This window comes from Seriola lalandi, unplaced genomic scaffold, assembly GCF_002814215.2.
Source record: "Seriola lalandi dorsalis isolate HSWRI2012SDOR001 ecotype SW California unplaced genomic scaffold, Sedor1 jcf7180002054657, whole genome shotgun sequence".
Classification (NCBI taxonomy): Eukaryota; Metazoa; Chordata; class Actinopteri; order Carangiformes; family Carangidae; genus Seriola; species Seriola lalandi.
This window is the reverse complement of record NW_019525210.1, coordinates 645559-672895: the sequence shown is the minus strand read 5'-3', so window position 1 is coordinate 672895 and position 27337 is coordinate 645559. Positions and strand designations below refer to the sequence as shown.

Genomic DNA, 27337 nt, shown 5'->3' with positions numbered 1-27337 from the left:
CACAAGCCAAAACCATGTTGAGGTATAGTTCAGTATTATACTGTAAAACAGCATTTTTACATCAAATCTAACTAATACGTGTAAGTATGGTGGTGTACTGTCTGTAATATACAGACAAAACTTAATCACTAGAATCTATTGTTTATTTTAAATTCAAATTAAAAACATTGATTTTAATTAAACAGACATGTGTATATATTCTATCCAATGTTCTCAATGGGCTTTTATTATGATTATTATTAAATGAGTCAGACCTTTATGTCAGCACACCAACATTTAAATGCTGAATCCATGTCTATATATGATGAAAGTTTAACAACTGAACATCTAATGTGAAAACCATGAATGTAAATTAAATTTAATGCTGCTGTGTCTTTCGGTTGATGCTTCATACGTCAGAATTTAAACTAAAATGATTAAAATGGAGCTATGGAACAAAACCAAACAGGCCAAACAAGCTGATTCATCTCAGATCCTAAAAACCAAACTGGATCTGTGGGACCTTTTTTTTTTTTTTAAAGGCTCATGTAAAAACACAGTCCCGACCTTCCATCTGCATCTCCTTGGAAATCTTGTTGACGTCGTCCTGGGATCGGCCATCTGTGAGGACCACGAGGACATTGGGGATTCCCCTCCTGACTCCTCCCTCCACCGTGAAGATGTTTTCCTTCACATGCTGGATAGCTCGACCTGATTGGACAGATGGAGCCATCGATCAAACCCAACAGATTCAGACAAAAAGGATGATGATTATTTTGCTATATGTAATATTACAGTCATTTTGAATCATTATTATTTTTGTATTTAGAGTCCTTGAAACAGATATTTGAGAAAGATCCCAGAGGAGTAGCAGTAAACACATGTACAGTAGTGGAGCTGGGTGGTATGATGAAAATATCCCATGCAGGACATTTTTTGATACGATGATTTTAACTCACACCGGTCAAACTTGAATCAATTTTCTGCTACATTAAGAAGTTTATCAGAAATTAATTCTGAGAGAAACTTCGTTTTTTCGAAATTTCTATGTGATGTTAAATTAGAAGACAAAATTGTGCATCACAATTTTCAACATGTAAAAAAAATCCCTAGGTATGATAATTGATGAAGCCCACCCATGTGCTGAAGTTGCCAGGGTGATGTGCCAGTTAAAGTACCGTATCTGAATTTCAGGCAACAACTTTGTAGTCAATTAAAGACCTTTAAGTTGCTGCTGCTGGTGCTGGGTTTTCTTGCATTGGAAGACGTGTTCCTCCCCCATTTGAAACCTGCCGTTTGCTTTGTGAAACTTCTGATGAGTCACTGCTGAAGTTTATCTAAAGAAGACCTTATTAAAAGCCTCGGTTTTGTACAAATCAGTTATTAAATGTTACAGCAGGATAAATATTTCACAAAAAATTGTGATATGGTGATAATTGATGCAATACATGAACATGAGAGAGAGCTCCATCAGAGCGGCACAGCAGGGAAGGACCGGCTCCACATCTAAGACCAGCGTTGTGGTCACCAAAGTACAGATCCACTGTGTTCATGGTTGTTACAAGAGAGGAGAAGACACCTGGAATCCCAGATTTTGACATAAAATTCAACTATTTTCAAACGACAGGTGGAATTTTAGGACAGGTGTAATGTATGTCGGCATGGTTTTGAGAGCTAATAGCGAGTAAAATCTCAATCTCAAATCATCATTTAAGTCATTTAAGTCTAAAGATTCTCCGGTTCCGGCTTCTCCAATGTGACGATTTGCTGATTGTTTCTCTTTTGTATCATTGTAAATTGTAAAATTTGAAAAATTCACTAATTTCTTTGCACTGTATTTCTTTGGGATGTGATGTGAGATGCAGGATAGACAACAGAGCCACAGTTTGTTACATTTCCATTAAGGAAACAAGCAGCACCAGGGATTTAAAATAGATCACTGGATCGAATAAGCTCCAGGCCAATGGGAAAACTGGGAGACGGATTCTTAATTGCAGTGTGCAGAATGAGGTGATTGAGCGCTCTTAAAGTCCCCAAACTGCCGCTTCCTGATAGAAAGACGGATTAGTGTTTTACAGTGTGACATTAGCAGTGGGAGAATTTTTCCCCAGCAGTGACGCTGTTACAAATCCGTCTTCTGCAGTCTCGCCCCTGCAGGAGAAACTGGCTGTGCTGCTTTGTAAACACTGATTAATGAGTACACCTCTTGCTGCTCTCCCCACAGACTTTCTCTCATTACACACACACGCACACACTCAAGAAATATAGGCTCCTGTGCACTTGTTCTAGGTTGTGAATGCAAACATACACACGTCCTTATATAAAGGTGTTTTACATGAATGTAAGCATGAAACACACGTTCACAACACAGTGCCAATGTTTGACTTGCACACACGTATATCGACACCAAGCGCATACACACGTGCGCACACGTTAATTATCTGTTTGTGGTTGCCTGCTGCTCAATAAGTATTGATAATGTCATTAGGAAGAGGAATGAGTGTGTGTGTGTGTGCGCACATTTGCCTCACACAGGTGTCTTGGATTCAGCTGCAGTCACAGTACAATAACTCAGACACAGTTCTACCATAGAAGAGATCCGCAGTTCTCCTCATTATGTTGTGTTTTCTCTTCCTCAGCGGTGGGTCTGCGCTGTGTGTACTCACCAGTCTTGGTGTTTCCGCCCTTGTAGGAAATCTTGTTGATGGCGTCCAGCAGTCGCTCCTTGTCGCTGTACGAGTTCAGCTTGAACTCAGTCCGAGCGTCGTCACTGAACTGGACCATGGCCACCTGTCATACAGTACAGGAGGAGAGCTGATCAATAACTACAATAAAAAAATGTTACTTTAAATTGTCAATTCATCCAAATTACAAAAAAGACATTTTTATACTTGATCATTGTGACCTATAGCCATGTTGGTACTTTTAGTTTCATACACGCAGTCTTTTACTGCCCTCTCTGGTTGACCGTTTCAAACCTGTTTCACCTGCTGGGAATGGGTGGGTGTGGTCGATAGTGTGCTCTGTTGCAGCTGTAACCGCACTCATCAGTGATGTCATGATGTAGCGCCACAGCCGTCAGCGGGTGTTAAGTTACTCACCTCAATATATCAATTACACTTCGACATTTTGGTAAAATGATTGTAAAAAAAAAAAAAAAAAAAAAAAAAAAGTCACACAGCACTACATTTCCCAAAAGCCCTTTTGCTCTTCTTGTGTGCGTTCCTGTTCTGTGGAAGAAGGGCGCCCTCTGGCTATAGATTTCCCTCCAAAGTTTGAAACACTGGGTTTCACTGAGTGTTTCAGTAATGGTGTTCTTTGTTTACAGCAATCAAGCTGATGATTCAACATTAATTAATCACTTTCTATCATTAAAAAGAGTTATGTATTGTGTTCCCTGTATTTAAGATGAACTGAGCTGGATTTTATTCCTGGTGTTGGGACTAAAATTGAGTTTGAATCAGCGCAGAGAGGAAAGGAGAACACGGCAGAAAGAGAGGAAAGCTGTGTGATACAGTTTGTTTCACTGGTGAACTGGGCTGCGGCCACCTGGGAGACCACACAGGAATATGCTTTATTTGTATAAAACAAAAGCTGTGAGTGGCAGCAGCTTAGCGGAGCTTATTTTAAGAATGCTGCTGCAGAACGTAGAAACGAGAATCTCAACTGAACAGGGATTCAACCACCTGGGATCACCATGGGAGCAGTGATTACACGTAAATGACTACAGCTGTAAAGAATACAGCGGCTGTAGGTATAACATAGTTGGTGCTAGTTTGTCCTGAGAAAGTAGCTTATTCATGTTCTGCTGTAATTTAGAGCGGCTGGTTTTAGAGGTGAAGGGGACACAGTGAAGTGTTCAAGGTTAGTTTTCATCTGTTGTTTGACCAAAAGACGACGTAAAATTAAGCTCAGGAGACTAAACGAGTAACTGAACAGGTGACAGGTTTGTCAGCATTTCATTAGTGGCATCACTGCACACATTTTACTTAAATAAAAATGTAATGAAAATCATACAAATCCCTTTAAATCATGAAAAATATAAACAGTCGTGTGATTTTGGACCAGGATTTGTGTTTGTGCCTCCACCAATTAAAATGAAGAAAATATTGTTTATATATTGTGCAGTGCCCTGTTTATGGCACAAAGCACAGTCGGTAGAGCACTGCATAGTGGTCTGCCACTGACGCTCTCTTTCCTCCTGCCACCACAGAGCAAGTGCAGCTTTTTCTTTGGGCCTGAAAGAAAATAAAGTTCCGAGTCTCAGGTTGTCCAGTGGTATTTCTGAGGTATTTCTGCACTGTGCACGCCTGTTGATAACCTGTCAGTCAAACAGTGACACCAAGAGTTCAGGATAACAGATGAGCTACACGTAGATCACTTTCTCAAGAACGCCGGAGAGTGAGAAGAGAAAGTACCTGTGTGCCATCCGGCCCGATCCTGTCCAGAGCTCCGCTGGTGCTGTACAGGAAGCGGATAATCTTCAGGAAGTTCTCATCACCGATACTCCAGGAGCCATCCACCAGGAAGACCAGGTCTGCTTTGGCCGCCTTGCAGACTACACAGAGAGAGGGTGGGATGGAAAAGAGGTCAGGAGAAAAGGCAATCTGAGGAGAAGGAACAAACCCAGCAAACTTTTTATAATGCATACAGGCCATTTTTTTTATCTCCATCTCCCGTCAGAGGCTGTTCACATTTTTGTTGTTGACAAGGCCGATGTGATAAAGGATGGGGAAAAAAAAAGAAGGATGGATGGCGATGCGACAGGATGAAGGGGTGAGATGGAGGAGGTTGTAGGTGAGCGAAAGGAGAAGGACAATGACGCACAGAAAGAAGACAAGAGCATCTTATGTGGCTTTATCTGCTCTAAATACAAAAGTCTATTTTAATGCTCCCGTGGCTAAAAAAGATTAATGTGAATATTTTTGCTGGATTAATTAATGACGTATCAGCTTGATACATATTTCTTTCACTCAGATTCCTGACACTGACACTGGTTGCTGTTTGCCCTCGTATGATCCACCATCTGGTATAATGTCATTCATGTTCAGTTTTTATGTTTTTCTTTCCCCCAATGAAATTATAAAAGTGGGATCTTATGTAACAGAGAGTGATAGAGCCATAGAAGGAACAAAGGGTGACTGAAGAAATGAAGGATAAACAGTTTGTCCAGTTTGACTTCAGACTGAAACTGAGGTTCTTTGAATATAAATATTAAATGAGCTACACATTAATTTTGGATTATTTAGAACTAAAGGGACCAAAAAAAAGAAACTTGTTTGTGGAAAGTGAAATTTTGTGAGGCTCATGTATTTCTCTTCTTCTTGTCTTTGTTTTTCTTATTTTATAACTTTGCTTTAATTTCTGATTTATTGCTGTTCAAAACAACAAACTGTGACTTGATTTTGATGGATAACGACTCGAGAATAAAAGAAAATCAGCTTTTGAGTGAAGTAAACCTTTGATTGATTAGACCTGAAGAGGTCTCGACTTGAAAACGATTGAAACTGTGTTAAACTCATTAAATGCAAAACAGAGCGTTGCCTCCTCCACTCTTCACCAATCATTCCAATCACTTCCCTTTCCCTTCTCATAAAATCACATTTAAGGGTCAGCTGGTGCCGGATTGATCAGCTGACAGCTTTAATTCTATCATCTGCACATGATAAAGGAAAAAAAATGATTTTCTTTCACAATAAAAGCCTATGGCTGGCATTAATCAAGTTTTGTGAGGGTTGTGGCTCTACTGTGGATTTATTTTAAGTTCTCGGTTCAGCCACCGCCGTGACTCTGCTGTCACGCTGAAACCTCTGTGGCTCCTGGTAGATACGAGATGGAGGGAGCGAGGCGGCCAGTTATGAAAAGGAAGAGGAGTGAGTCAAAAGAGCTGACAGGTTGTGGATTAATACATCTCACAGGCGAAGGAAAAGGAATCCAGTTTAAATGCAGTTCATGACAGGTTGTGCGTACATCATCACAACAGATACACTTAAATGCATCACGATGACAAATAGAAATTGCCGGACTCTGAGCTGAAAAAGGGAAAAGTTATGATTCTAACTGTTAGTGTGTGTAAATTTGAACAGAACAATCTGAAGCTTTTATTCATGAAAATGTGATGGTTATGAAGCCTTTAAGTTTTCATTCATTTAAGAGTAAAAATGTATGAACCTTTGTTTTAGTTGTGCAGACTAACCTTTAATTTAGTGACTAAAGGCAAAAATGAATCATATAAGTGAATGTACAGTAATGTGCAGATGTTTAGATTCATAACAATCACACGACACCATCGGGAGGTGTCTGATTGGCGCAGCAGGAAAGAGGAGTCCAAACACACAGCCAGAGTCATAAAGAACTATCTTCTGTATAATTACAATTATATTCTGTGCTGCACATGGAGGAGAAATGACAGGTTATCGACACGTGATAGACGGTGGCTTGCTTCATTTAAGGTTGGAAAAATACTCTTAACATAAATCTGTTCCGGTGTTGTTATGCATGTGTGATTCATCTGGTCGGCTCAGCATCGCGCGTTGTTGAGCAAGCCTCCTGCTTCTGTTCACGCTGGGGCAGCAGCAGAGGTTATGAGGTCAGCTGAATATCCAATATGTTACAACCACGCTCTGTATAATGTGAACTCTGATGTATGTAGCTTGTATGAATTCATATGACTGCAGCCAGTGAGGAGAGGTTCACTCACCACTCTCTCTCATTTCTAAGAGGCTCCTTCTCTTACCGGCTGATTGACTATTCAAATATTCTTTTAAAGACAGATGGGGGGGGGGGGGGGGGGGGGGACATCAGCAACATGTTGATGAGACCAACACATATGAACTGTTCACACCGGTCCCTGTACTTCAGCTGATTCTCCACTCACAGCTATAAAACAGATACGCAGTGTTGTGAAAATGAAACTGTTGATTCTGTGTTGACAGATATGTGAAGAATGTGAATTACACGTCTGCGGAGATGAAAACTGCTGCAGCTGATCCAAAGTTTGCATTGAAGACATTTATTTTACACAACCTTTTTGATTCACTGTTGAAAACGTTTCCCTGTAATTAGTAAATGAAGTAATTAAGTTGTCCGTTATCTCATGTCATGTGTGTGTGTGATAATTGGAAATGAAAATTATGGCTCATTTCTCCACCATATATAGATACTTTTGAGCATGTACTCAGATGTCAGAAATCAGTGTGTGTGTGTGTGTGTGTGTGTGTGTGTGTGTGTATGACACATCACTGTGTGGGAGGAGAACAGTTAAAGCTTATTTACTCTATGCGTACAATGCGCTGACACTAAACTGTCATCCTCACACCTCAAACTCTTGACTTTGACAAGTAACATTTCTCATTTTGATTTATATGAAATGAAATGTGGGCGAAATGTGAGCCAAACTTAGCCACTGAGTCAGTGACAAAGTGCAACAGTTACATCCAGAGGAAAAAAACTAAATGAACTAAATCATTCAGAGATTTTCTCTTAAACGCAGCATTTTTGTTGACTATTGCTGAACAAAAAATACAATTTATTTTGTGTATTGTGTCACCTGAAAAAGGTCTTATTTTTTATATGTTTTACTTAAGAAGACAGTTATCATTATGAAACACTGAAAGCTTAAAATCACATAAAAGTCCTTCATCAAAAATATAAATGATATGTATTTATATATATTGCTGGGTAGTTTAATTTATGAGTGTAATTTATACAAGAGCAATAACATTTCAAAAGATGATCATATGATTAATTAAGTAAAAATAATACAAAAGATCTCTCTAAAATGTTGTGTATAAAGTTGAATAAAATACTCAAGAACCATTACATGAAAACTATACTGTACTACAATGTTGAGTAAATGTACTTAATAATAATAATCAATAATAATTCCTTAATTTATATAGCGCCGTTTACAAAGTGCTTTGACATAAAAGCACAAACACACAAGAGAACAATGGCAGACAAACCCAGACAACAACAGCGACATATAAACCCATAAGAACCCAAGCAAGTAACCTAAGCAACACAACAACCCAACAACATAAATTGAGACCAGGACGACCAAGGAAAGATGTAAGATGATGTAAGAAATGAAAGGGGACAGGAATAAATATGTATAGGATTGACTGGTACTTTGACTCCACTTTACTCCAGTTTTCACCGCTCTGCTTCGTCTATATCAACAACAGTCAAAATGGTTTTTAATCCATCATGATTCCCCAGTGGAACACAGACAATCATTATTTAAACCAATACACCGACGCCACAAAAAAAAACAAGAAAAACACAACGATAAAATCAGCTCTTACCTTCTTTGGCTGGGGGGATTGTGGGTAGTGGGGTGGTGGTGGGGGGCCTGGTTGGCGCCGGGGTCGGGATGGGTACTGAGAGAATAAACAAGACACACACGTTCACGAGGACATGAAAACCTGCAATTATGACCACATTAACCGTAAAACGATCGCCACATGCTGTATTACCCCAAAATTAAATCCCCATCCAAAGACAAAATTAAAACGTAGGAGTGGGGCTGAAGAGAAAAACCCCGGCCTCAGACGCACCACAGTCACACGTATAACGTACAGAATGTGTAAAATAACTACGTTCAGCTCTGTGATTTTAGCTCCTGTATAATTTGGTAGATTGATCACAGTCAAACTTCAACCGTCTATGCTTTCAACTCTTTACATTCATGTGTGTGTGTATGTGTGTGTGTGTGTGTGTGTGTGTGTGTGTGGATGGGTGGGGGGGTAGATAAACCAGCGGCCCCCCTCCCAAACACACACACACACACACACACACACACACACACACACACACACACATACACACACACATGAATGTAAGGAGTTGAACATGAATTGTTCATTCAGTGCTGTTTAGGCAGTAAATCAGCTACCTGAGGCTGTGAATTACTTGTGATGGCAGGTAGGGAGCGTTCAGTAGCGGCTGCCTGCAGCGATGGGGATAGTCATTTGGAGAAAAGACTCTGGCTTTCATTTGCATCAAAACAAAGCAATAAATCATTGTGGAGGCTCGCAGAGCTACAGTACAGAGGGGAGCAGCTACAAGCAAACAAATACCTGCTCTTGGAATGGAACATTCTTTCTTTATATCTTCCTTTCTTTTGTCTCTGTGATTACGTCTTTGTCTTGTTTTCGCCATCTCTTCGGCCTCTCATCTCTTTGTCTCCAGAAACACTATTTTTCTCTCAATTCCTGTCTTTCACATTCGTTACATCCATCCTGCCTCTTCAACTTCCCTCTGAATTCTTTGTCCTCACTTCATTTTTCGATGGAAATGAACTTGCAAAGGCTCTAAATTTGTTCCTGACAGCTAATCCATCTCAGGAAACATGATGCCTGCTAAGATTTTTGTCAAATTTTAATTCTAATTGCCTGGCAGGACAACGCAGAACAATGACTCTGCAGAAACAAAATAACTCTAACTGACTTCACTGTGATGTTGTCGAAACTGCATGTTCATTTGGTTGAATGCTGGGAGCGCATTTAAGTCTGGAATTAAATTTTCATAGCAAACTGTTGTGCACTGGAACAAAGAGATGCCTGATGAAAAAACACTAAAATCTTTGTAACTTATTCTCTGAACACATTTGATACGAGCTAGAAAGGCAGCAGGCTAACAGCGATTACTAGTACTTATTGGAGTTACTTACCTAGTCACTTACTTACTATTTGATCCATTAATAATTTCATCAATCAGTTGATTTTGCAGAACATTTCATGATGTAGAATTACAGGTTTTTATCCACACGTTCCACTGCTGGTTGAACACTAACAACAGAACTGGTGACCTTTGACCATTTGTCCTCATAGATAATGGAGTTATATTGTGTCATAATTAGCGTATGAATGAGTTATGGCCAAAAACATGTTTTGTGAGGTCACAGTGGACTTGACCTTTGACCACCAAAATCTAATCATATATATATATATATATGTTCTGTATGGACATTTGAAAGTGACAAAAGACCTGCTATGAAATCTGTCCATTAGATGTTGTACGTACTACTATTACCTTGTTGTGTTCACACATTTCACATTCACTCTAATGAGGTTGAAGAAGCTCGTTGAAGTTAGTGAGTAAAATGTTAAGTGACAGGAAAACGGCTCAAACAACTAAAAATCAGTGTAGAAAAGGGGAGAATTTATGTTTTAACACTGGAAGATTACACTGCACATGGTGCTCATTGAAAAGAAGAAAAAAAAAAAGCCCACCCTCCCCGGCAGCCTCCCTCCCCTCCCTCGTCTCCACACAGTGGGTCTTGATTAGTGTTTGGAGCTCCCGGTGCAGAACAAACGGCTCATTCTGAAAAGAAGAAGAGGATCCAGCTCTCGTCGCTCCCGTGAGGATAAAAGATGTTTCATGTTGAAAATGACGTGATCCTCCTCTCAGCCTGCGTCGGGCTTCTATTCTACTCAGTGACAGCTGGCAGCAGTCTGCGTATGCGTGTTTGTGTTTGTCAAGCCTGTGTTTCTGCTATATTGTTATTATGACACATGTATGGGTGCGTTTGGCACATTGTATGGAGGAGGTAAAGTACTTTTAGATGTGTCAGTGGTGTGTGTGAGAGCGTGCTTGTGTGAGACAACTGCAATGTGTGTTTGTGCGAACAAGCTGTATACAGTGTTTGCTTGTATGTCAGCTCTAAAACGCCTGTGAAGTGTGAGTTCTTCAGAATCAGATAATCCTAAAAATCCCAAAGGGATCGCTCAATTTTCACTTCTCTCACTGAGGCCTGGATGAATCAGCTTGAATCAGATATTAAGAGGCTCAACAACAGATGACTGACAGTTCTCTTCTTGTCTCACACTGCGACAGAAACCTGTCCTTCACCTACCAACCATCTCTGGTCACTGAAACACAGCAGGTGTTCTGAAAAAGTCTAATTTCTCACAAACAAGCGACTAAAACGCCTAAAGACAAAGAGAGAAACATGCATCAGGTGTCTACAACACCTTGTTTTTTAAATTATTCTTAAACATCTTCATTGTTTTGCTTTTGCTCATTGGCCCAGAAAATGTTGTCCAAAGTGATTCAGTTCTTAATTGTATATGTCCGGATTTAAATCTCGAATTCTGTCAACAGAATTGTGTGTGTGTGTGTGTGTGTGTGTGTGTGTGTGTGTGTGTGTGTGTGTGTGTGTGTGCGCGTACTTACGTGTCTTTTCAATAACCGTGACTGCAGGTCCTTCAGTCCCGTCCTGCAGCTGTGCGTACACGCTGATCTTATACTGAGTGTTGGGCTTCAGGTTGTTGAAACAGTGTCTGCTGGCTCCTCCGCTCAGCTTCGTCTCTTGCTTCTGACCGTCTGCAGGAAAAGCACAAACATCACCTCCTTCATCAGTCTGGAAAAGCTGCTGTTTGTGCAGGAGTCATTATTTATTTGGACATATCAGCAAACCAAAGTTGTGTACGTGTACATTTACGAACAGTTTTCTTTCAAAGTGGGCCCTTTATCAGAAAAGTATCATAATCACTGTATCGATTCTCTCCTGTTAGTGCTTCAGAGTGAGACAGATAAAACAGTGATCAACAGTGTCCAGCCCGATGTTCATTCATTAAGGACCTTTACACTGCAGCTCAGTTTTGATTAGTACGGGAGCCCCTTCGACCAAACTCCACAGGCAGAGGGTGTAAAAAAGCAGATGTTCCGCTGTGTTTCACACTGTTGAGGATCTCATCATTTGCCGAATGTGTCAATTGCTCTCAAAGTGAGTCATGAGCTCCCACTTAGACTGAGGGACTGATGAAGGAGGCTGTTGTTTAGTTTCCTGTGTTTATAACATTGAGTATAGAATATGTTTTAAATGTCTCTTACATAGGGATGATTTTTTTTGTCAGCTGCTCAGTTTGTGTTTCTGGCCTGATAAAGTTAAACTTTCAGCAGTCAGGACTAACTGACGGACCAAATCCAATTACTGAAATAATCAACATGTTTTTGTTGCTGTTGTTCGCTCCATGCTCGTGGTCAAGGTCGACTGGCACCATGTCAAATATATTTTTTTAAGGAAAACTCGCTATTCAAAAAACACAATGCATTCACTTCTACAACTTCATCACAGGGGGCAGGTGGAACATTTTAATGACTCAAATAACTGCAGCGCTCTGCCAAGTCAATTATTAGAGCTGAAGCTTATAACAAAACTGACAATATAAACCAACATCCAAACAAACTGATTTTAGTACAAAACTTCATGCATTTATTCATAGATGCAGGGTGTGTGGTTGAGCACAGGTCTGTTTAACTCCTGCAGGAAGTGGACAGGTGAACATTCGACTGAGCTGTCACAGCGGATGTGGAATGTATTCAGGTTCTGTGGAGGCATCAAATACATGTCTTTTTAACGTCATAAGCTAATTACATGTTCATTTCATCAAGTCCTGGGAACTCATTTTACAAAATGTATTAAATACAGAATATAAGTACATGGATTATTATGATCCAAACAAAGATTCACTTTTTAATCTGCTGATGTAAATGATCTGATATCACTGAGACGTGATATTTAAACACTTTTAGTAAACTTGCTGGCAGCTGGAAGCTCATGTGGTGAGGGTGTGACCCTGTAACATTAGACAGGTTTCCTTACATCTCCCAGTCGAATATCTACATTTCATTACAGACACAGAAACTGTACGTCACCACGAAAACTCGATTTGTTTAATTTAAGTGAAGAAAGTAAAGGTGAGTAAAGGTAAATAAATGACTAATTGAATGATGATGATATGAATGAATTGTATGAATAATTTTATTGTAATAAGACTGATACACAAACCTAGATGTCCTAACAAACTATTCACATTAAGTACAGAGGGTGAGGAGCTCTGATTATGTTGTAACAGCTCAAAACTTCTTCTTAGCTCGTTGTGGATATTTTGAAACACACAACTGTGAGTTGGAATATAAAAATACCAAAATGATGATTATGATCAGGAAATACATGATCAAAGACAGACTGATCAAGTTTGGGCATCTGACCAAACATTCAGTGCCAACCTTCAGGCTCTTTACTGTTTGCTGCATTTGGTGCTAAAGAAAGAATTGAGTCAGTATTAGTATAGAATCACACACAGTTTGAAAATGCAATAGAGATCATTTCCGCTGTGGCTCTAATTTGTGACGGTCCACGTTGTTCATCAGTGCACAGGCTGGATTTTTCAGATGTCTGGGAAGGCTGATATGTATGTGTTATTTTCAGCAGGGGGTATCTAATTATTCTGCACAGGGAAAGGTTTGATTTCTGAATCTATATTAATGATTCTATATCAATCTCTCATCAAACACAGGATAACTTAACATTTCCCTCTTTCTTCCGCAGTTCTTTCTTCCTCTAGTAATTATTTACCAGCTGCGTTGACATAAATCCTCATTTAGCTCTATTGTGTGTTGAGAGAACCAATACCTCGGAGCTGCCTGAAGAAACTCGAGGGAACTGCAATAATATGTGCCTTTTATATGACATTAATGATGGCAGCGCTGTTGCTGTAGGCCTAAAGGTGATGAATAACAGCCATTACTTTCCTATTTGGTGGATGACGGCTGTATTAAAAGTCAATCTCACCTTAGAGGTGGTGACTGAGTGGTGGACGTGTGCAATCGAATCGGGGGCCACACCATCTGTTGTTTGATTTTATTTTGGTATTTTGGAGTGTGTTGATGTTACCAGTTTCAAACAAATGGGAAGATACACAATTATTTCTGCTGGCGCCGAGCCCGGTGGCTGCGGAGAATCAGCACCGGGAAAATGACTTTAATAATTGCAAGGCTGTTTTGTGGAGGTGACTTTGGTGCAGAGCCCCTTTTGACAGCAGGAGTGGGAGATGAATACATCAAAGTACGTCAAACAGAAACAGAATTTTATAGAGTTTAATTGAGACTCTGAAAGTAATCCAAAGACACGAAGCGGAAATTTAAGGGTTTCAAGCTGTTTAAGTTTTCTTAAAGGCCAACAGGAGTCTACTGTGCAGCAGATCTGTAGTTTTCCCCCCTCAACGTTTAACATTTCAATACATAAAGTTTGACCATTATAGCTGGATATCCAGCTGTTATCGATATATTTATACATTAGAAGGACAGAAATGTGCTGGCATGAATTACACGGAAGTTTGTCATTATATTAAACAATAAATCGAGAATATTACCAATGGAAAAGTATTCACTATAGGGACAGTACAGGGACACATCCTGGTCTGGTTTAATACAGAATACATTATAATGTGTTTATTTACATTTAACCTAAACCACCATCTTTCACTAACTTAAACATTCACTGTCAAGCTATAAACAAAAAAACATGTTACCATCAGCAAGAGCAAATGAAATTCTGAACTTCTGATATGTTTTAGGGTCCAATAACACAATTTCACATGTGACTTCTCTTAACAATTCCTGATGAAATACAAACACGGCTACTGGCTTCAACAAAGAGGAACTTCAAATAGAAGTGCTCGTTTTGTTTTAATTGTTCTTCTCACAATCAGAGAACAAGCTGCAGGCACAACCGAAACTTCAGAGAAAGCTGATGAGAAGAAATTAATTCTATCCATCTTTGTTCTATTCTATACATTTCTATTCTTCTATTCTTATTTTCATTAAAGCTTAGAACAGACACAACAAGCTGTCATTACTGTCATTCCTATACCAAGAACAATTCATCCCAATACACTTGGCAGCCATTATACCAACATTTGGCCTTTTTTCCCCCTGTATTTTACCTCACACAGCAAATGTAAATGTCACCCGGGCTGGAGTCTGTAAGCCTTCCTTGTCTGCACAGCTAAACCTTTAAGACTCTCAGCACGTCTCTGATGGGATACAACAATATCTTTGTCATCGCAGGCTGTTTAGGGATTCAGAAAATTGGACACTTTCTCTGTGCTGCATACTGAAACTCCCACTAATGTAAGCATGCGAGTATGAATGAGCCCCCTACCAGTGCAGAAATGCAGCGTAGGAGCGTGATGGAAAAGAATCTGAGGCAGAGAATTACAGCTGCACACACAGCATTACGTATCCCACTTTTATACTTGATGGAGCGCTAGTGATGCACGGTCACGTTAAATAACCTTGGCAGGCTCGGTTGAAAATCTACCAGATAATCTAGAGAGCCAGGAATGAGCATTTGTGTGTGTGTGTGCATTTTATTTGCATTTTCATACATGTCCCCTGTGGATAAAGGTCTAGGTGATCTTCATTATCTCAAAAGGAGGAATTCGTTATGCAGCTAACCCGTTAAAACAACAATCAAACACCAACAAAAACACACAGAAAGAAAAATGCTTTTTCATAAAGGAAACCTCCAACATGTTCCCGGATTTACTAAAGGTCGATATTATTTTGATCTCTGTGCGCCAACACGGCTGAGCACAAAGACTACAGCGTGAAAAGTGGTAAAACAAAACCTTCCAACTCCTCCTGCATGCAGCCACTGAGCCAAGCTGTTGTCCATAAAGTCAGTGCAAAAGTAATCCTGAAATATAGTAAATACACAAAATTCAAGATCTAAATGTGTAAATGTACGAGTTGTTAGGAGATGTATTTTTGAGTGCGAGCATGATAGAAAAGTAGCTTTTGGTGTGCCACTATGGTTTCACAGGAACATGCCACTTACAGGACTGGCTGTACATGTGGTCTACATGGAAACTGGCTCACTGGATTTATTCTCAGGATTTTCTGAACGTTACAGGAGATTCAGTCACTGAGTTTTGAAATCAAATTAATGGAAAGGAATTTTGTCTCTTACTTGTTTAAAAGAAGATCAAGATAAATACGTGTAAATAAAGAAATGGAGAGAACACGTTCGCCTGTGCATGTACTCACTGAGCAGGGACTCGATTACCACTCTGTAGGCGCCGGCGTGTCGGTGGAGCTGCCACTGGGCGCACACACCCGTCATCCTCACCTGATAGGCACTCAGGTTGGTGACCCCCAGGTACACTGCAGAGAGACGGAGGGAGAGGAAGTAACGTTAACTTAAGGACGACACCTTTGCAACACTGGAGAGAGAAGTTTGTAAGCGTTCACAAACACATTTACAAGTCAAGAAATGATTCAGGAATTTCAGTTTTTGAGTTTTTCCAAGTTCAAACTAGTACTACTACTTGGGGGGGGGGTAATAAAGCTTATAGAATGGTGTGGTTAGTGTGTTTTTGACATTGTCCACATCTCTCAGTCTATGACAGTCAGCTATGAAGGGCACTACTGACCCATCCCATATTATTTCCAGCCTGACTCCACCTTCTTTGTACAAACGCTACAAAAATATTCTCCACATGCCGCCGCTCTAATAAAGCTGGATTTGCGGCCGTGTTTGCAGATGACACATATGAAAGCATCTGGCCAGTTGGCTTCAAGGACACCGATGTGCATTTTCATGGAGTTATTTTCAAACAGAGGGAGAAATAAAGCTGCACTGTCTTTGCTTCAGAAGTGCGGCTTATATACACACTTCTAAACACACACACACACACACACACACACACACACACACACGCCTAAACAAACCCACACACACTCTATTTATGCAAATGGTATGTATGCACTTTCATCGCCCGACTTTTGAAAGCATCACTTATTCGGAGTTCAAAGACATTAGCACGCATGTTTCGGTGACTTGATAATGGCCTTGTTCATCACACTATATTTCATATTCCCTCTGACAAAACAGAACATTCTCCACTTGAGCCAAATATCTGATCTGACTTATTTTCGACTCCCTACAAATACATAATGTATCTCCGCATCTTTATGCAAAGTCAAACCATGTGATTTGAATAGAGGATTGTAAAAGGATTCTTGATTCAAGATCTGAGCAGCATAGTGCAGGTAGTGGTAGACACAATATCACAACTTTGAGAAACATCAACAGACACTGAAACAATAACCAAACAGGCTGAGAACAGATTTTTAATTGATTGCTTTTTACTGGGGAAAATGTCAGCCCCACAACAACCACAACAGTCCAGTATAGCGTTAACATCACTGCTGACTGCTGACACGGCACCTATCCACCGGTCGATCTCACACTCCACCTCACCCTTACTCCTGAACTTCTTCACTTGGGCAGTGACTCACTTCCAACCCGTCAGGAGCCGTCACAGTAGCGGTCTCCCTTCTGCTACCAGAGTTGCTTCAGACTCTGTATCCATAGAAGTGCACTCACTTGAAGGTTTGCTCTCAGTCAGCAAATGTGATTATATTCTACCACCACAACAACACAGCAACAACATCCGCAGCTATTTTTGCTTATTGCTGGAGTGTCAGTATTCATTAAATACCCGTGTTTATCTACCAGTGGATGATTGAGGTTGACAGAATTTAAATCAAACGATAAGTGAAAAGGTTTTACATGAAGACCTGAAGCTCCAGTCTCCTTTCTGTCCTCAACAACTTTGATACTTGTGCTGGCGTGTGACATTGACACATCAGTCAACTGATTTCTACTGGTCCGCTGGCTTCATTAACATGCTGCTGAGTAATATGATCGACACTCCATTCACCTCCTGGGATCCCACTGGCCTCATATGATCTTACTCTCTTTTCAACTCCATCCATCTCTACATCATTCTTCTTCCTTTCTCCATCTTCTTCAGCTTTTTTTTCCCCCCTTCTTCTCTCCTCTTTTTCTTTGCTCCAACCCCCTTAAACTTGTCCTTCAAATCAAGACCTTAATTGTTATGCAGACGATGGAAAAAGTGGCTCCAACGCAAAAGGACACGCTCCATTTAAAACTACAAGTTAAGGCATTTAGCTGACACTTATTTCGAGAGTTCTTATCCAGAGAGAAATGAGGATGGATGAAAGGGTGGAAGTTCAGCGTCCTGCTCAAGGACACTTGAAAAGGACGCATGTTCTCTGTTGGTCGTTTCGGCCGTCATGGAGATCAAAGCGGAGACCTTTCGGTTTCGAAAAGGGCTGCTTCACCAACAGTCCAGCCTGTGGTGAAGTGGTTAATTATCATGCAGGGGAGGGAGATCCAGGCTCCTACTCAAATGATTGTTTCTGAGAACCACTGACTGATCGAACTGGAGCAGATGCTCAAAGAGCCTCGGGAAGTGTCCACATCACCAGTGAGACGACTAAATCTATTGAGTCGACAGTTCATTCCAGGGCTGGGATGTAATCAGGTTAAAAGTGTCGGATGGATATCAAGATATTGACGTCTGGCGGTGTCTGGCTGTGTCTCTGATTAGATTAGAGGAGATCGTTTTATCCACTTGTGTTCAAAGTAGTGCAGCGGACAGAGAAAGAGAGACAACAAGGTATATTAATGATCGGGTTGAGAAAACGCCAACCAAACAACAAAGTTACTGACAAAATGGTCTGAGAGCAGGCATGTTAGTCCAAATCAATACTAGTCTAATGAGAGTTGATTATGATGGAGAACAATGATCTTGTTTTATCAGTATTTATACTTCTATTTCCTTTAAACAATGGAATATTATGCCAGTGCAAAAAGACATTTTTTTTTAAAAGAAAGTTTTCAGTTGCAACCCAAATTTCTCAGGTGGCACCGTCATGGAGGTCCAGTGAAAAATAATCTTTCAGTGAAATCAGTGAAAATCAGAATGGGCAACAAAAAGAAAGAAGAGATGAAAAGATGATGATTGTACAAAAGTGACATTATTTGTAGTTCATATTAATGTTTGCTCTGTGTAATTAAGTCATTAAACTGTGGAGAAGCAATATTATACATTATATTTTTCTATTGTATTTGTTTAAATGATTAATATCATTTTTAAGTTTTGTCTGCATTTTAGTGTTGAATATATTTTGGGTGAAAAATAAATAATCTATCAGGAGACTCAAATCACCACAAAGAAGCTGCGACATCACATTTGAGTAACAGTGATGGACTTACGGGTCTTGGCCCTCCCTGACAGGGCTTCGCTGGATCCAGTGGTGTAGGAGGCGATGACCTTGACGCTGTACTCCGTCCCACTCAGCAGGTTGACGATCAGCATGGTGTTCACGTCCTCCCCCACGAAGGTCTCCAGAGCTGGCCCGGGGGCTGCGGAGGGGGCGGGATAATTAAGACAACACGTCAAGGAGGATCGAATGGTGAGTGAATGGAAGGAGCGGGTTCAGAGATAATCACTCACTTCAATCCAGTTAGTGGGAGAGTATGGAAAATGAAACTTGTGATTGAAGGTGAAAAGGTGACACCGGCAGAGAGAAGACAGAAACAAGTGGTGGAAAAAGCACAAAAATATGACAGAGTGGGAAGAGAAAATGTGTCTTTTAGTTGTATCCTGGTGGTTTCATGAGAAAAGAATTTCATCTTCAGGTTTGTAATTTGTGTTCAGATTCATTAATATTATGTATAAGTTAGTTCATAGGTTTCTTTAAAATTGATTGCCCACCGATCCCTTTCAGAAACATAGTAATATAGACAAACGGAAACTGTTCATGTACTCTCTCAATAGCAAGTATATCCAATGCTTTTTCTTGTTTGTTTCCTTAAAAGAGGTTTCTACTGCTCACCACTGCACTCCTATAAAACGATTCATGATGGACAGTTTAAGACTTTAATATCTGCAGGTATTAAAGTCTTCAGGCCCAGGGACGATGTTTACTGGCCTGTTCGTCAAACACTTCAGAGGAATTATTTGTAACAGATAATCATGATGATCTTGTTGCTCCTGTAACCTTTCCTCTAGCACCACCGCTTTTCCACATCATTTGCAGAATATCCTCCGGGGAACATGAATCTAAACTCACTTTTAGGCACTTCTGGTAGCAATAGGTAAATCCTCGATATAACAATGTTCCATCCAACATATATACATAATCGAGTGTGATGTACACTATATGTTCTAGATGTCTTTGAGGGATTATAGCTTTTTAGTCTTGTTCAAGTAGAAGTTTTTCAGATGCCGACAATTAAATTTCAGGTTATAACAGTTTCCTACAAGTACAGACAGTGTTGGAACCAATTTAAATGCCCTGAGTGTATTTTAATACGACAGGTACAGTTTCTGTGCAGGAGCATACATCATGTGTGTGTAAATTACCAGTTAGAGGCTGGTAGACGACTCTGTAGCCCATGGTGGGTGAAGGTGGAACGTCCCAGCTGATCCTGAAGCGGTTATACCATTCCTCTGACACTCGCAGGTTCTTAGGAGCTGAGAGAGGAACTGAGGAGGGATGGGGAGACAGAAAAGACAGATTTTATGTTTCTATCAAATTGTTGCTTAAATTTTAACTGAATTTCTGAAATGTTGGCAAAATAAAATGTCAATCAGGGCACGTTTTATACATTCATACATTTATTTGAAAAGACAGTATATTAAAAGAGGAAGTGAATAGATAACATAGGCAAGCGTTTGTGTTTTTTAATGAATTAATGTGGCTCTTTTGATGTAGGAGTACCCTGTAGTGTTTTTATCAGCTGCTATGGTGATAAGCACAAGGGCCTCCGTCTGGACTCAAACCAGTGACAGGAAGAAAAAAAGATGAAAAGATGAAAGGGAAACACAGCGAGACACACAGTAAAGTTGACAGAAAAATCATTAATAAAAAGAGAAAAGAGAACAAAACAGGGAGGGGATGGGGGAAGAGGGGGGGTAGAAAAATTTTAAATGAAATGAAAGAGCAAAGGTGAAAAAAATACAGAAAACAAACGGTAATGAATAAGATAAAGAGGAAATAAACAATAAACCAAAATCATAGTTATAAAGGAAATCAACTAAATATATGTATTAATAAAATACTTTCTAAAAATGTAATTTCCAGCATGTCAGAGTGATTATAAAGTGCTTTCATAATGGAAACTGTCATCACACAGCAGAGGGAGAAGAGTGCAGGGAGAAACTGAAAAGAAACCAAAAAACCAAGTTGGCAAGAGGAAGATAATGAGTAAGAGTCACAGAAGGATAAAAGTTTGATAACATTTAATACAATTTCAACAGTTAGCACAGTAAAAAAATGTTAAGTCCCTCCGCTGGTACAAAGTTTGCAGCCGAATTAGTCCGTCAGACAGATATTAAATCCAGAGGACTTATCATTAGGATGACAACTGGGACAGAAGTTTGGAAAACAGAATTAATGGCAGGATGGTATTAAAGTTCTCCTCTGGCATCGACTGAACCCCAAAACACTCATCTCTGTTGCTCAGCATTACAAATTTACAACTTTATTCCATGGTCTTAAGATGGTTTGGATGTAACTCCACGCCTTTGCCTCATTTAGTACTGCTTGTTTTCTGTGTTACAAGCAACTATACGCTACACAACGGCAAGTGTTCATATAGGAGTAATTCAGGTATATGGTGTTTAAACCGGAAACCGACTACGAAGACGAAGAAAAGCAAATTGTACGAGGTTCCCCACAAGTCATTGTATCAGAATGGGAATGGATTTCATGTATCGCTCTCTACATTGTTAGAAATGTAACAGTAATAGATATGATGAAGGTTCGGCTTCACTGCGAAGCTGAACAACTAGCCCCAACATTATCCAAAAACAGCTAATGTTGCAGATTTCAGACGAACCTTTGTCCCTTTGTTACCTTAGCTTACGGAATGCTGATAATTTGCTACACCTGGCTTCGCGCTATTCTGAAACGATATGGAAACTCCTAGCCCACAAGTTGATGGGATTGGTTTCGGAGGCATGTGGAGTACGAAGCCCAGGATGTCGGAATCCGTTTTTTTTCTCTCATGACATGTTTTGTATCATACATCATCTATAAAAAACACTATGTGGACATGTTAACAAGGTTAACGTTGAAGGGGGTCTTTAAATTGTTTGACGGATGTGTGATTTTGAACCCATCTGTGCGCTCACATACATTTCTAACCTCTCCACAGTCCATTTTGTTCCTCCTGAACCGTGATTTATTCAAATCCTCTCAGGATCCCTTTGGTTAATGGGAAACTTGAGACTTTTTCAGGTCCAAATCCCAGCATTTAAAATGCTAAAAACCTCCCATCCCATTCTCTCTGTGTTCCATCATTCCTCCCTGAGTATCAGTCCTCACCATTTACGAGCTGAAACCTCCAGATTATACCGGCTCTTCAGCCTCATTTTCCCTCTTCATGTTCCACAGTGCTTCACTATTAAAAAGCCAATCATCTGCTCTGCATTCAGTCATACATCCGCCCTCCTCAGTGTGGACTGCACCCTCATATGTTCAAATCCCCACCTTATACTCTCCTCTTCTGTTGTGTCCTCACTGGTGCTGACAAAATTACCATCATCCTCTGAGCTCTTTCTGCCATTCCTCCCTCTATGTCTTCACCCTTCAGGCCGAACAGTAATGAGAAACCGCTGATTTAATGAAACCCTCTCGACTGGGGAACTTCTTCTTGGGAACTTGGATAATAATTGTGCATGTAGACTCAGTTTTGGTTGCTATAGGCCATAGCAGGTATGGGTCAGTCTTCACAGTTGTTCAGATGCAATGGAAATGCAAACATAATGTAGATGTGGTGAAGCACCATTGAGTTCCCAAGCTGGTTTTTTGATTTTTAGCTTGCCATGCGAAATCTGGAATTTTTTTTTTTTATACGCTGGTGGTTGTAATCTTTTCAGGACAAATGAAAAATGTCACCATGTGCTGCAGTCAGAGTGCAAACATTACTGAAGTGGAGTAGTAAAATGCCCTACTGTTGTTACTAGTAAGAACATAAAGTCCAGATATCACTATATGACAGGTTTGCTGTTGTTAATTATTTCATTTTCATGCAACTAGAATATTTCAGGAATAAAAGAAAATAAGAAACCACTTTTTGTTTGAGTGATTTTGTTGGTTCTATGTCTAATTCTATATTGTATGTTTACTTATTTCACCTCTAATCCCCTATCAGCTTCTGTGGGTTCCCTCCTTTATCTCCCTCAGCGACTTCAACATCCCTCATACAGTCAAAACGTAGTCTTCTGTCAGAATAATAATCATTTTCTTTCCTTGTCCCAATACCAAAATCATTAAAAAAGACACCGATTTATTTGAGTAAATTTTCCTCCTATGCAGGTAGGTTGGAAAACTCTCCATCTTCCTTTCCACTGTAACTTCACCTCTTTTTCAGGAACCAGCTGAACTCTCACAGATTCATATCTCCTCCAAACATCTGTTTTTTTCTGTCACACCTGTCAGACATCAGCTCATAAATTCAAATGTCCAGTTTGCACTGACTTTTGTGTCACATTATCCTTTTTTTTTTCCTCTTTCCTCTTTACATTCTCTCCCACACCTCTCTCTGTGATCATCCCATCCCTCAGTGGATCAAATCCTCAGATTATTCTGCCTCTTCTGTCACATTATCTATTTTCAGTTTGAGGCTAAAAACCCAATCATCCCCTCTGCATTCCCTGTCATGCCTCCCTCAGCGTTCACCCCATCCCTCATAGGTTCAAATCCCCAGATTACACTGGCTCCCTTTGTCACATCATCTATCTTCACTCTAAAAAACCCAATCATACCCCTCTCTGCATTCCCTGTCGCTTCTCCCTGGGCGATCATCTCATCCCTCACTCGCTAACAGGAACCATTCATCATTACTGGTTGTCGGAGACCCCATCGTTTAAAAAGCAGAGAATGTCGTTAGTGCCTGCTAATGTGTGTAATGCGCTGCACAGGGAGACATGATGGGACAGAGTGGAAAGATGAATGTCTTGAATTTAGTGTTTCCTCCTCCATGAAAGCCGAGTATTTGTTCTGTAATGCACTTGGCAGCAGAGAAAATCATTAGCCTCTGCTGGTGCATTCACACAGCGTTCAGTCACGTTTTCACAAAAGAGGAAAGAATGCTTCCCACATATTTCTGTCTTCAGCTCCACAGTGAAGAAAATGAATGTTGTACACTGAGCTATCAAGACAGCTTGCTATCTCTTTTTCCTCCCCTGAAATCGTCTGGAGTGTAATCAGCAGGAAGCACCTGAACCTTCTTCACTAAGAACATTTGCTTGTGTTTAAATACCTTTACCAGTTAATGGAGGTGCTGCTGAAATATAACAAGACCTCACTGAGGGGAATAGTCATTGCAATTATCAGCTACATTACAATAGATATTCCAGTCAAACTAATGCTTTGAACTGAAAGCGCAGCTCCAATATTCCCAACAGACTCTGTATGAATAACATTCCCAATGCAATTAAGTGGCTAAAACATTCATCATCTCGCTTTAATCTAAAAATATCTTTACACAGACAATGTTTATTTTAAAGACTAATTAACTTCACTGTGGTCTGATATTACCAGGTTCCCCCGTGTACTTCATGACAGAAATGAATCCTTTTCATTTATGTTGCCCCCCCCCCACCAAGTCCATCTCCATTCCCCCTCTGGCAACAGTCCTGCAACATTTTGTTCAGCAGACGCAGCGTGCTAAAGATGATGAATAGCTAACAAGTTTCTGTTCCGCTTAAATTGCAGTGTTGTTGTTGTTGCTGCTGTTTTTCAGAGTAATGAGAGTTCAGTTTCAGTTCCTGTACAGTTACAGGATTGAGTCTTCCTCTTAGGGGCACGGCAGAGGTTAGTGTATCACATGCTTGCACAAACACACCTTACACGTGTACAGTAGCTGTGTACCAGCGCACTGTTATATGGGCATTTGAATCAGCGACCTCCCAACCTACCTAATGCTGTTCCTTAGATTCCCAAAAGTTTTACAAGTTAATGAAGCCGTTCCATCCTGTTTTCCCCATTTAAAGTCCCAGTCCCGAGAAACACATCTATGTAAAACATGTTTATGCTATCATTCATTTTTAGTCTTCAAACAACTTACCAACTCTTTACCCCTCCTTTCTACAATTTATAGTCTCTATTCATACTTGTAATATGAAATGATTATTTCAGTCTCATCATCATAACTTGAAAGGAGACATGGTTTTTTATGGAAATTGCAAAGGCGAGAACAAGCGAGGAAAAAAAAAAAGATAATTAGAGAAGAAAAATATTAAAAGCTGATAGTGAGAGAGAAATAATAAGTACAGGGGAGATATGTAATAAAAAACATCCCAAGAAAAATAAACATTATTACATTATTACTCTATATCATTACATTATTACTAGTTCTTTCCCTTTTTCTTCCATCTCTTTCCTGTCATTTTTCCCTCATTTCTTCCTGACAGCAACTTCTCTGCAAAAAAAAAAAAACCTTAATACCTTGCTCTGTGTGTCTACAGCTGTACTGGAGATCAGAGCGACAAGATGTCAGAGTGTCGGGAGGGTCAGGAGGTCTGCGCTCTGATCCACAGCAGCTTCTCATCTCTGCTCTTAAATCACAGCGTCAGATCTGCTGGGATTATTTGTCCAAATGACTCCTGGAGTTCGCCAGGAGCCAAAACATGATGTTTTTCCTCCAGAGAGTCTTCTAAAATAAACCATCTTTTGTTTGTTTGTTTGTTTGTGTTTTTATTTTACTTCACTGTGTTATTTTGTGTTATAAATGATTTCTGAATGAAAAATGAAAGCAAAGAAATTGAACCGGCTAAATTAAAAGACCAGTGGTCAAAACACATTAAACACGAATATGACTCACGTGTCCGTCCCATTCGTGCTGCTGTTGGTCCGTTTCCATCAGGGTAAACAGGAGTGATGCTAACTTTGTACTCGGTGTCGGACAGAAGAGGCTGCAGAACCAGGCTGCTCTGCCCAGTGGGCACCGTCCTCTGGAAGCAGAAACGAGCTGAAGTTAAATTCATCATCCAAGTGACAGAAAACCAACTGTTTGCAAATACCGGCACAAATGCAGTGACTTTGATTGGGTCAGAAAGGCAAACTGAGCAACAGCGGTCTCTGTACTGTAACGTCTTCTTAAAAGGCGTTATGTGGTATTCCGCCTCCCAAAGTTCACCTGTCGATCAAACGTGTTTTAAATATTTTCATTGGGAAGCAAAAAAAGAAATCCAGAACGGTTATTACAAATTGTGCAAAACAAGGCTTCCTTGGGTTTTTCCATATGTGTATATGACAAAATAACGGTGAGAACATTAAGAACATTATTACAGGACGGACAAAAAAAACAAACAAACTTGAGAGCAATAATGTAGAGACAAAAGACCGAACTTAATAAAAAGAAAAAGAGATAAGAAAAACAACCACAAGCAGACAAAACATAAGCATCTATAGCAAATAATAATAATAACAACAACAACAACAGTAATAGTAATAATGATAAAACAAACAAACCCACCCGCCCTCCTGGCTCTGAGGTATGCTACCTGGTAGTGATATATGTTAAAGCTGCCCGAGTGACAAATAATTTACTTTCCTTTCAATAAGGTGATCATTGTTCCCCAGATCTTCCTATAACTCTCCAATCTGTCTGTTAAGACATATCTGATTTTCTCTAAGTGAAGGGTATCTGTTCGTATCGTTATCCAGTGGCTGAAAGACGGGAGTTCCTTCCCTTTCCAATGCTGCAGAATCAGTTTCTTAGCACAGAGAAGACCATAAGACAGAAAGCGGTATTGAGCTTTTGAGAGGTTTTTTGAAGTTTCTGAAACGCCAAATAAGATGATGACAGGATCAGGCTTCATTTGCACTGTCAAGATTTTTGTAAAAAAAGAAAAAATCTCCAACCAGAATCCCTGTAACCTTGGACACAATACAAAACTGTGCAGTAGGTCGGCTTCTGCATAGTTGCATTTATCCCAGATAGGTGACAGATCTTGGTAGATTTTGTTCAGTTTCACCTTTGAATAATGTAATCTGTGAGTAATTTTAAACTGTATTAGATGGTGTCTTGCATTAAGAGAACACTGGTTTACAAATTGCAGTGCCCTCTCCCAGACCTCTCCGTTATCTCCAACCCCAGCTCCTCCTCCCACTTCCTTTTAATTGGTCCTGTATTCACTTGATCGTGATCTTGCAATATACCATATAAAAATGAAATGGCATGCTTATCTAATGTCCTCGTCCCAGTTAGGCTCATATATATTAAGCAGTGTGATAGGGGTGGACTGAATCTCACGTGTGACTAAAATATATCTCCCTTCTTCATCTGCAGTAGTAGAATGATGTAGGAAGGGAACATTTTTGCGTATGACGATAGCCACCCCTCAGGCCTTGGCAGAAAAATTAGAGTGATACACCTGATTAATCCATTTAGTCGAATATTTTTGATGGGCTTTGTTTACCAGGTGAGTTTCCTGTCAAAAATAAATCACATCAGCCTGCATTTCCCTAAGATGGGATAATACTTTGCCTCGTTTTACAGGCTCATTAATTCCATTAACATTCCAGGTACAAAAAGTTAAGTTCCTTCTCATAGTTACACCCTCTGGTACCCCATCCTTTGTCACTGTCATAACCACTCATATTCCTGAAATGTCTGCCTTTTGGTATTTGTCTTACAAAAGCGCACTCCAGGCAGCAGCACCCCCCCCCCCCCCCC

General features: G+C 40.0%; 1 protein-coding gene across 4 annotated transcripts in view; it reads right to left on the bottom strand.

Annotated features, from left to right (window-relative positions):
• Positions 1–27337, bottom strand: part of LOC111665676 (collagen alpha-1(XIV) chain-like) — a 167274-nt gene that overhangs the window by 62017 nt on the left and 77920 nt on the right. For all 4 annotated transcript variants that reach the window (XM_023420750.2, XM_023420751.2, XM_087177840.1 and 1 more), the window contains 9 exons: positions 25481–25610; positions 20013–20135; positions 18860–19009; positions 15820–15936; positions 11158–11307; positions 8286–8360; positions 4398–4537; positions 2646–2769; positions 547–690 (listed from right to left, as the gene is read on the bottom strand). In XM_023420750.2, coding sequence (XP_023276518.1) covers positions 547–690; positions 2646–2769; positions 4398–4537; positions 8286–8360; positions 11158–11307; positions 15820–15936; positions 18860–19009; positions 20013–20135; positions 25481–25610 — 1153 coding nt within the window. The remainder of the gene's footprint in view (positions 1–546; positions 691–2645; positions 2770–4397; positions 4538–8285; positions 8361–11157; positions 11308–15819; positions 15937–18859; positions 19010–20012; positions 20136–25480; positions 25611–27337) is intronic.